The following is a 12,077-nucleotide window of genomic DNA, read 5'->3' as shown; positions in this document are numbered from 1 at the left end:
TCAAAACTTAAACTATGGACCTTGAAACATGAACACGAATTTGACCATCTCAGATTACGAACTGACCCAAAACCGTTTTGACCCCAGAGAAGACTAGTGCCTTATCGCAATATAGTAATAGGAAGTTCCTTATTATTAGTCGCTAGTAATCATTAGTACAAATGATTTGACTTCCAAAACATTATGATAATTTGACATTGAAAGGTTGTTGTCATAATTCAGTTGTACAGGGTGGGCCAGGAATTAGTTAACATTTTAAAAAATCATTAAAAAAAAACTATTAGATTTACATCAAAAATTATTTATTTAAGAGATAGCTTATAAAATGGAAATTACTTTTTAAAAATTACATCATTTAAATGGCCACCATCACGGCGTTGGCATTCTTCTAAACGAGCACGAAAATTTTCGAATACTCGCCGTAATACAGATGCCATCAAAAACATTCTGTAAAAACCTCAAGTCTCGCCGTAAAAAGTTGTGAGATCTATATAATACCAAGTCGATTAATCTATTTAGTCTCTACTTAAAGGACCTTCTGTCTTAAGTTATTACGTATGTTATTATCAAGCCAATTTTAAAAAAATACCTTTAAAACAAATAGACCGACCTGGCCATCGCATGATTTGATTATTAGTATGTATCACACTACACAGCACGACGAGAAGTTAATGCTCCTGAAATGTTAATGGCGAATTTGTGTTTTCTTGCGATGACCAAGTCGATCTATTTGTTTAAAAGGTATTTTTTTAAAATTGGTATGATAATAACATACGTAATAACTTAAGACAGAAGGTCCTTTAAGTAGAGACTAAATAGATTAATCGACTTGGTATTATATAGATCTCACAACTTTTTACGGCGAGACTTGAGGTTTTTACAGAATGTTTTTGATGGCATCTCACTTCTTTTTGTAGAGCGAACATAAATCCAATTTGTATGGAAAGACGTTTTTTTTCATAATTCAACATATTTTCCTATGGGAATGTTGTTCAGTTTCATGGGCTAAACACCCTTACCCACCCTATACCCCCTTCCGTTATGCCTCATATAGTAGGTACCTATTTACACCTATTTATTTTATTTTCTACAGTAATAATAATTCATTAACTGCAAATGTAACCTTGTAATCTTATACATCTATATGGGATTACAAAGTTATTGTTGCAGTTGTTGTATTTAGAAAACTGGACCGAAATTAGAAAATATTAAATTTTTCCCATGATTAAGACACTAAACCCTATTTGTATTCTAAATTTTAAGCTTCTAAGTCTGCTAGAAGTACCTTAGACTTTTGATGATCGGTGAGTCAGTGAGTCAGTGAATCAGTGAGTGACAAAATTCAAAATTTTAACAAGTTGTCATTCTTAAACTACTGGTTCAAATTTGCTGAAATTTTAAATATACCGTGTTTATACAATGACTGATTAGTTGCTGAAAATCCAGGCTTCTTGTTTTATCCACAACGAAATTATAGGGGTGTCAAAAATAGCCCGAATTGCTTCGAGAAAAGGATGTTACGGCCGTGCCGCTTTTTTTTGCTCGACTTGCGGGGGCACTTCCGTGCCCCCAGATAAGCTGAAACTCTCTGCATGTTCTTATCACTCCGTGAAGTCCGTGGGCCGTTGGTTTGCTTCACATTTAGCGTCGATCCGGTCTCTTCAAATTTGTTTACCCATTTATTTATTAAAACTGAGCTTGGGCACTCATTTAGGTCGTGTAAATGGAATTCCACGAAATAGACGCCGCACAGTGATGAGCGAACTATTGTTTTAATAAAATTGCTTTACGCAAAAGGCACGCTGCAATCCCGTGAAGCGATCCATGTCAACTTTCCAAGAACTGAGCTAGCTGTTAGACCTCTCCCCGCGCCACGACCCTCTACTGTTTGCCTGCGAAGTCAAATTCAAATGTAAACAAATTCATGGCCCACCCTGTAGTACTAAGTATGTATTTAATCTTGCTCATTATTTCATCAATGTAAAGTAACCTAGATTTTGTTTCAATATGCTTAACAATGTTTTTGTCTGTTTTGAAACAAAGCGTAGAGTGCTTTCACAAAAGACTATTCTCTCTATTTTCTTTTGTATTGCGTTTAAATATTTTATCAGTCTGGGATTTTACGACTACAATTACTTTCAGATCCTACATCTGTATGAATTTAAATTTCACGTTGCGCTCGACAAATATAGTTATCGCTATGTACTGTAGAAGTGTAGCAAAATATTCAACGTGTAGACATTTAGCGTTGTAAGATAACCCAGACCTTTGAGATATGAATTACTTTATGACGTTTTGACGATTTCGTAGATACCCGGCTGTTATCTCCCTGCGTGTTTACACATTTCACATCGCTCTCAATGGCACTCGAATATAGCGTGATATGGAACTCAACAGTCACTCTACTCAGTGTGCTGGAATGCTCGATGTGAACGTCGACATTGAATTAATTATATTGACACGGTAATGTCTCCGCACAGCTTAACTAGATTACATTGTGGAGATAATTAATACTCTAATGACCCGTTGACAAGACTGCGGAAGATAACCTCTGTAAGACGTCACAATAGCACTGTGTTCGAATACTTTTGTGTGATTGAATCATATTTTTCAAATATATTTTTATTTGTTACAGGCGAGTGAAGATACGCGGCAGATTAGTATCGCCGCCGCTCAAAATGTTGCGACCGGAATCGCCACTCGCTGACCATCGCAGCCTGCTGCCGCGGCGACTGTTGCCCGCCAAGGCACAGATCGCGCCAGCCGACAAGCGAAAGAATCGAAGATCTCTCGAACTCAACCCCCCGAGCGATCATGCTCACTACGATTACTCCAAACTTCTTATATCGAAAACGACAGACTCCTTGAACACAGAATGCCCTCGCAAACTAATAAACAAGCAAGATTCCACTGATAGTCTGAAACGCGCGCTCTTATCTAAAGATGATAAGAAAGCCAGCATCAAGGAGTCGGATAAGAAAGGCCAGATCTCAAAACAAGACTCGAGTGAAAGTTTAAAGAAGGCTCTATTATGTCGTCAGGACTCAAATGACAGTGTAAAGAGAAAAGATGCCGAGTCGAAACGGGCGCAGAAAGAGGAAACGAAAAAGGCTAATGAGATAAAGCGTGGTAGTGACAAGAAAGGTTTACTGGAGACTGATATTGATGAGCCCTTGAAGAGAATTTATGAGAGGCGGACGGGATGTGCGCGTCCCACGTTGCCTCCTGTCGCGGAGAAGGGTGCGGTGACTCCGAACTCGCCAAATGGGAGTCCGAATACTCCGAGCGTGGCGGCAGTGGCCGAGGGTCTGGCTCGATGGGGCAGTGGTCTACTGTCCCCTCGCGAAGAGCCTCGGCTGAAGGCAGCTAGGAGCTGGTACGGCTATGGAACATTACCAACAGACAGCGATAAGGTAAGACACACCTTTAATTGTGATGACCTACGACAATGTAATTAACCTACGGCAATGTAATTACTGACCACTAGAATTCCTGTAATGTTAAATGGTACATTATAATCAATGATCGGATGTCGTAAATCGATACGTTTATTTTCATCAGGATCATGTTTATATACATCATGCACCACGCGGGCGGCCACGTGTTTTATTACTTTAATATGATGAAATTTAATATCATTTGATATGAGATCCAACTGCTGAATTGCAGGTGCCAGACCTACCTTACTTGACTTATTTTACATTTTATTGAAATCGAAAATGAAGATAGCTTGGATTTTCATATTATTAACTCTGAGCTTTTAAATTAAATTCGTGATTTGTTAGGTTTCTTCGTTGTTTACAAATATCTACCTTTTGTTATATTATGATTTTCCTGTCATCGGGTTTGTCCACTTTTAATATACATATATTCTGCTTAATTATGATATGATGTACTCGTATATTTATGAATAGTTTTGCATAAGATTTTCTCGTTAATGTCAGTAATGTGTTGGAAGTACTTGATGTCAAGTTAATGATGCCTTGTTAGTTGATCATGTTGGTTGTCGTATGGCTGTAATACTATTATAGGTGATTTTGCTATAAAATGTGACACACGGAACTTGTTTGAGATGCCCTTCAATAATACCAGGTGGAGGTGCAACTCGTGAACTCGCATACTTTAAATAATATGACTTTACATTGCTTGATGAAAAATAGCACTTTGAAATGATGTTGTATCGTATTGTTCACTGAGTTTTATATTTGCATATAAATATACTTCTTCGTCTTCAATACATTGTTAATGTCTATCACCGAGTGGATTTTGATTATTTATTATTATTGGATTACGATTATTACCAAGAAACTGTACAGATTCAAAATTCAATTTGGCTTAATCTCCGATAGTTTAGCTAAAACTTATAATAAACAACGTTTTCCTCAAAATTTAATTGCAATACAATTTTGTTTATTGCCGTTAACCTTTGGAAGAGATTTTGGATCTCAAAATAGTTGGTATACGTCACTGTGGACTGTGCAAATGATTATTTTTGTGTTTTCAAATGATGTTCTGGAAACAAGGCATCATTCACCCGAGCGTTTGGAATTCTTCTCGATTTGCATATTATGTTTGCGGCATCTGCGCAAACAATGAATAACGGTATATTTTAGAATCGCGATTGTAAACTTTTCTTGCAAATATGCCGTACATACCTCACTAACGATTTTTACGCTAATTTACGGACCTTTCGGTACTCTACAGGAAGGATTTTTAATATGAACAGGTTGGATAAATCTTAACACGTTGTAATTAACGATGTTTCTAAACATTCTAGTTCCATTCCCTTGGAGAAGATCAAAAAAAATATATTGATCTTGAAAACTTACTTAACTTACTGTAATCATGATAATTATTTTCCCTTTTAGAGGCACACAGGCATCGTGTTACGTTACATTAGTTTATATTTACAAACTCTTGAAAAATGTCTAAAGCAAACGATCGTAGCAAGTGTTTTATTTCAGAACGAGAAATATGAATACACACTGTCGTTCAAGGTTGAAATTTAACATTGAATCGAATTAACATATTGCAAAACATTTCACATTAGAAATTCAGATTCATAAAAATGTCGATGAATTAGCAAGATCTTCAAACAACATTGACATTACGATTCGGTAAATGTAAACGATATTTCGACAAACAATTACAATTTTTAGGCATCAATGTGTTCAAAGTCTGTTTCACAAGGTCGTGTTAAAAAAAACAAAGACTACTATTATTCGATGGTAAGATTATAAGCGCGAATATTCGTGTGGGTTATATGAGGAATATCACGCGAATCTATGGTATTACAAAGTGGCTGTTCAACTTTCTAGTCGCGGCAAAAACTGTTCGGTGGCGCCGCTTCAACGCTCACAGTCATTCATCACATCTCCGCGGAATCAGGAAACTCAAACACGGATACGGAACGTTGTTTTTCAATATTGTCTTAGTTACATTATTCCCGCGTTTTTTGCGTGTGTAAGGAAGCGTTCGGGACGCGCGCGCGCATTTCACGATGACATTCGAAGCCCGGTCGTTGACGGGACCGGTCGCTCGACTCGAACGCAATTCAAGTGTTTTCGTGAACCGATAGTAGCCAGCTGTTTATATCAGTGTAGTGAAAATGACGTAATTTTCGATGGTGTGTGTTAATGTGTTCTACAAGTGCGGATAGTGTGATAACACGTGACCTCTGGATTTATTGTCGTTTATCAGACGTTGATTGATTTTAACAATTATCGAGAATGCCGAATGAACGTCGTGCAAGGGTAAGGTTGCTGTAGTCCTTTGGACTTAATTAGCGAGTGTAATCATTTATTATTATCACACGGATGCAGGTTAATAAAAATATGGTCAATGTTTGTGTGAGAAGTGTTGATAAGTGGCCTAAAGTCGAAGGTTATCTCGTGTTATCGTTCAGTGCAAATCGTAAATGTCACTCGAGGGAAATGTTTTACAATAACAGTTGTTAACTTATGACTAAACTTCAAGTAATGGCTACCTATAGTTTTATTCTTCCGCCAAAATGGAATTACCTACTCAAAAAATCTGAATATTTACGACGATATAAACAATTTTTTTCTATGTTATTGACAAAAAATCCTTTCAGCGGGCAAGATCTTAGTAAGCGTACAATATAGTAAATCGGACTTTTTTAACCACTCGTTTAATTCTAACATGAAATATACTGGCTTACCAATACATATTGGAATTGATACATTTATATTTGTTTTTCATTAAATACGTTATTTGTAGGCGTCTCAACAAACAATTACTAAGAAAACTGGATATTTTTACTAACACACGAATTGTTAACGTTATCGCGCTTACGCATAATTTCGTGACGTTCAATGACTCATATTACTTCTATTGACAATTATACACGCTCCTGGCGACAAAGGAATAAGAACTGAGGAAGTAATAAATATTTCATGAGTAGTATTAAGATAAAACCTATGTTTCGGTGACGGTTTCTCGTCATGTAATTGGTTACAGTTCATTGTTGTCTGCTAAATAAATTGATGCTTGCGTAACTCTAGTATACAAATCCATTGTGGTTTGAATATGAGCCGCGTCGCCGACATTTGTCCCGGGACTGGATTTGTATGGTGGTAGTCGGTTTAAGACTAAAATTTTTGGGTATCGAAGACTTGCGTTTCCCGGTTCGTGGTCGCCACTCTAGAACCTTTCTGCCCCAACGGCCGTCGGTTCTGCGAGCTATGAAAGGCCTTACACTATTGGCCTATTGTAATGTCATATTGTCCTTAAAGAAGTGATTATAATAGAAATTATTAGTTACGGTTAACTTGTTGATGATGAGGAGAAAAGACGCTGAAAAGGGAATTGCTTACTTTAAAATTGTTCATTGTAAGTCATCGAAAAAAGAATCACTGTTATTAGTTACAGAAGTTTTAAAATATGCTTTCACTGACATTACCACAATCATACATCAATATCTAGACCTCAATGAATTAAATGACTGATATTTTATTTCTGCCTTAAAAATGATTTATCAAAGAAAATTTATTCGCGTTATATTTTACTCAAACATTGATTATAAACATGTCACTGACACGGATATAAACGTGCAAGTTATTTTAAAATTGCAATAAAATGTCATTGGTATTCGTGCGTGCGCGGCGACGTATAAAAAACTAATACTACACGCGTCACGACGCTATTTATAAAACGTTTGATATTTTCTTTACTCTCTCTTTCTTTTTACTGTGATTTTATAGAGTACTAGCTGACCCGGCAAACGTTGTTTTGCCATAAAAAAATAATAAAAAAACATTGTCCAGCGGACGAAATTGTGAATCTAAACCATTCTCAGATCCCCTTGAACACACATAAAAAATTTCATCAAAATCGGTCCAGTCGTTTAAGAGAAGTTCAGTGACATACACACTTACAGAAGAATTATATATTTAAAGATATTACTGTTATTAATGTACTAATTGTGAAATTTGATGCTGTCCTATAGGCCTTACAAAATTATGAAATGTTTTTTTACTGATAGAATTATATTTTTTTTTGGTTCTGATATTTAGATACGACCATGCTTAGTTTAGTTGTGACTGCAATGTTCTCTTTTGTTTCTTAAAGCAATAAAGTTGAATGAGAAGAAGCAACGTTATAACATTTACTTTTACTTAAAATTCATACAGAAACTTAGCTGTAAAAGTGGTTAAATTGCAGAATATTTTGTTAGTAAAGATATTACATAAAATCAAGGATTAGCACAGAACGGAACACAAGAGCGATGCCTTAAGCTTTAACTAGTATCTTAAAAAACGTGAGTTTCTTTTTCACTTAGATAGTTTCGTACAAGTTTTTATACTTATCATAAGTCAAGATTTCAAATGTTGTGCAAGTGAAACGTTCTTAGAAATTAAACAAAAAATCTAAGGATCTTTTTTGTCTCTAAAAAGTATGTCAGTTCATAAGTTATATTGTGGGGAATGACTAATTAATGTGAATTTAGAAAGTGTTCAGTTAACCGTTGTACGGGTAATACATTATTCTGGTATTTCAGTCTGAAAATGCAACAGTGTTGTTTTTAAAATATTTTGACTACTGCAGGTTACGCCATTAATTTCTATTTTTAGCTGAAACTGTCAATCAATTTAAAAATAGACGAGACAAATATTTGTTAAATGAATGATTACATCATAGTGAATTACCAGGATACAGACATTAACCAGTTGTATACAACTGCATGTCTGCTAATAAATAAATAAATAATACAGATTGATATACAAATTAGGTTTTTATGTTTATAATACAACCATTTAAAGAATAAAGAGTTGTTTTCTGCTGTACCAGACAGTATGGGTATCGTTTTTGTGGTTTTAAAAATCTTCGCGAGTTGATGTCGTTGACCTTTCTTGCCATCTCATCGGTTTTTCAATGTCATATATCCCAAATATTGTAAAAGACGATTCTATATGAATATTTGAAATGTTTGCTAAGAAAATATACACTGATACGTGCTTTTTTGACAGTCCTGAAAATGCTATGTTGAATTATTCTTTTAATATATTGTACATTATAGACCAAGATGTAAGTACTAATTATATCTAAATTGTATGTTGATTCTGAATAAAGCAAAGAAAGTTTGTAGAAACCGTAAATTCGTAACAAGTGACGTTCTTTAGCCTTTAACCTACCCCTATGGGGAACGTTGTGGTTTTATGTACGTAAAATATTAGGTTTGTAATTATTGAAGCCAAAGAGATTTTATTACAAGTTCATACATACTATAATGCGAAAAGACTTTTTCCCCGACCTAATATACAGTCTTTATTGTAATTAAATTGGACTATTTAATATAAAATACATTTGACAACATTGAACCGGACGTAGTACATTTGACGGACATGGTCTCGATTATCTCGTTATCAGCTGTGTGTAAGAGGTTACGGTAACTCGGCCGGTTGACTCACCCGCCCTTGACACGTCGTATCCATACTTTTGACATCTTCCTGTTTTTCGATCATATTTGTGTTTACTGACTGTATGAGTTTTGGTATTGTAGGAAGAAAAAACTTTGAGGACTTTTATAATTTTTGTTTTTGTTTACTGGCTTCTGGTATAGGAGGAATAAAAAATCTTTAGCACTTGTTTTTTTGTAAGATTGTCTGTAATTTTCAAATTAATGCTGAGATGCAATTATATGTTTAATATATAATATATTTGAAATAAAAATGTGCACAACTTTTACCTAAGAGATGTCGCAAACACGTTGCGTAACCTTCACTTGACCTTTGCTCTTGCTACGTCTCATTTTATCTTTGTACCGTTAGTTTGTGCAGAGAATTTCTTTAAATAGACTTTATTATGTTAAGATATTGTTGGATTATGAAGGAAATTATATTATAACATACATACATGTACAAAATCAGGCCCTTTTCCCACAGGGGTACGCAAAGTCCAGAGATCGCCACTTGACGATTCTTATAAACTTACCTTGCTCTGTAAAAAGCTTATAATTCAAAGATTATAGGGAATCTTTACTTGGAGTTAGTGAGTTAAAACTTTTCAATAATATGTGGAGACCCCCGGGTTGATCAGACATAGAAACATATATGTAGAGGTCAGGACTTTCAAATATTGAACATCGCAAGGATTCTTTACTTGGAGTAAGGAAGTTTAAACTTTTAAATAATTATAATATGTGGAGACCCCCGGATTGATCAGACATAAAAATGGACTGAATAGATACATAGACGTCAGGGCTTTCAAATAGTAGTAATCGGTAGTTGCCGAATGATAACATACTCGTAAATCCTTGCATTGTGTCAGTTCCCAAACACTTAACCTTTAAAGGATATCCCTTCATATTGCATTATTGTTCATAAAACTTATCTGATCCGCAGTAAATAACAAATAAAAAACGATAAATTGTAAGTGATTGCGATGAAATTGCTAAGAAAATTGCCTATACCCTGTTTTCTAGTTAATGTAAGTAAGTTTGAAAAAGTTATATTCGCGTGATGCACGAACATTACCGATGTATTACTTATTGTACATTGTACGAAGACAATGATGATTGTCATATTGTTTAAGAAAATAACATGAAAATACACGTATATTGTGTTGTTTGTTCAATGAGCTTAATTATGAACCGTTGTTGGAGTACTGTTTAGTACCGTTTTAGTGTTATTATCTTAAAAATCTTGTATTAAATTATCGGCATTAAGATTAAGAAACAGACAGAGTGGTCATTGCCTATCCTTAAACAAGAGATTAAAAATGGCCTTATATTTACCTTGACCAATTGTGGTCCTACTGCTGGGAAAGGGTCTCCTTCCGAATTAGGGGAGGAGTTGGGTCTTGTGTTCATAAAATAAATTTACTATAATTATTATTTATTTATTTGTTTACAGTCTATCAGTGTTTCATTGCAGGGCAAAGGTCTCTCGTTCATTTTCCCACGCACTTCTGTTCTCAGCTTACGTCAGTGTACTATAAATCAATGGATGATTTCTGTGACTTCTTCTAAGTTAGGAGACATTCAGTAACCTCACAATAGCTCCTTTAATGACTTAATATAAGATTGTGTTGGTCATCGTGGCTCTATCAGAGACCTTGCAATCAACACCTAATACAAAATTCGAGAACAAGTCACAATCATTTGTAAACAATAGACAGATTAGATATTTAACAAAGATAAATATCAAATTATCAATAGTTTCAATGTCAGCTAATCTATTATTATTTCAAATTCTAAACATTTTGTTTGATAATTTTCAACGTGCGATCGGTATTGCGCAATCGCCTTGATTTTATCCTCGATCATGGCAACTGGCTTTCAAAAATTTATAAATACATTTGCCGATGTAGTACCATGGCCAGAGAGATCTCCTTTAGCTCTAAAGCAAAGTTTAAACACTCATTCTTATAATAAAATTAATAAAGTATCATAAAATAGGGGTCTAGACAGATCTAACTTTTGACACAAAGCAATTTGGCAGAAGTGACAAATCAAACGGAAGGTTTTATACTATGCATTGATGAATAGTTTTGAAATTTCATTAGCTTAGTACAAACATTTAACAACTCTGCTCGCTACGCAGAAATTCCTTTTCTCCTGACACTTAAAGAGATGTCAACCATACTAAAAAGAGAAGAGAGAGAGACTATAACAAAAAATCATATTAAGGCAAGGCTCAAAAATCCATAGTATATGGATTTTTTCACCATTGCGGTGTCAATTCTTTCACAATTAGCCATTCTCATTGAAGGTTTATTGACACTAGGAAATGGTGAAACTAATTCAGTCAGCTGTAACGTGTCACTCTGATATGACAATAGTGATTGTTTGTTATCTAGTGCAGGCATTGCACCGGAGATGCGGCGTATTTTGAAAACTTTGTGGGAAAGTTTTGATTTGCTTTTATAAATTGGGTGTAAATACAATGGGAACTTTCTCTTCGTGTTGTTGGTATATTCAAGGGAATGATTCTGTTAATTTTTGGTATTGAAAATTTTTGTTAATGTAAAAGAACTATCGCGTCTAACGTTTTTTTTCTTTTACTTCGTTTGGAATTATTGTCTTGATATTCTTGTTATTGGAATTTTGAAGGTTTTTAATTACGAAATAGTCATTGGTAAGCATATAATCTGGTTGTCAAGACCTTAACATATATCAGTAATGGTGAAGATTTTAACAAGTACATTTACGTACAAAATATATATTATTTTCTTGATAGAATAGATAGGGTTAAATAAATCGTTATGTTCGTTCTTGATAATCTGTTTTCTTTCTATAAACAATGGGAATATAAGTTGTAAATAAAAGAAACAAGCTATTATACATATGAATTATTATGAAAGAGAAACGAGAAATTCCCAGCATTTTTCTTTATGGCAATGCTATAGCAAAAAATATGATTTACATACATACACGTGTAATATCACGCCTTTTTCCGAAAGGTGTAGGTAGAGACCAAAGAGCGCCACTTAGTACGATCCTTACAAACTACCATTGCTTCATTCACATCCATACATCTTGTCATTAAGGACCGCTGGTTACGTTACGAGTAATACGCGCACCAGACCTTGTTTCAATAAATATAAATGTTACAAAA

The 12,077-nt window shown here is 34.7% G+C and overlaps 1 protein-coding gene across 2 annotated transcripts in view; it reads left to right on the top strand.

Annotated features, from left to right (window-relative positions):
• Positions 1–12,077, top strand: part of LOC142978171 (putative E3 ubiquitin-protein ligase RNF144A) — a 162,277-nt gene that overhangs the window by 43,071 nt on the left and 107,129 nt on the right. The window contains exon 3 of one of the 2 annotated variants that reach the window (XM_076122494.1): positions 2,636–3,413. In XM_076122494.1, the coding sequence (XP_075978609.1) occupies positions 2,679–3,413 (735 nt within the window). In that variant the 5' untranslated portion in view covers positions 2,636–2,678. Of the gene's footprint in view, positions 1–2,635; positions 3,414–5,252; positions 5,754–12,077 lie in introns of those variants that run through there. The other variant, XM_076122495.1, reaches the window with a different exon arrangement.

Source organism: Anticarsia gemmatalis, chromosome 14 (genome assembly GCF_050436995.1).
Source record: "Anticarsia gemmatalis isolate Benzon Research Colony breed Stoneville strain chromosome 14, ilAntGemm2 primary, whole genome shotgun sequence".
Taxonomy (NCBI): domain Eukaryota; kingdom Metazoa; phylum Arthropoda; class Insecta; order Lepidoptera; family Erebidae; genus Anticarsia; species Anticarsia gemmatalis.
The sequence above is the reverse complement of the archived record's forward strand: the minus strand, read 5'-3'. Positions and strand labels throughout refer to the sequence as shown.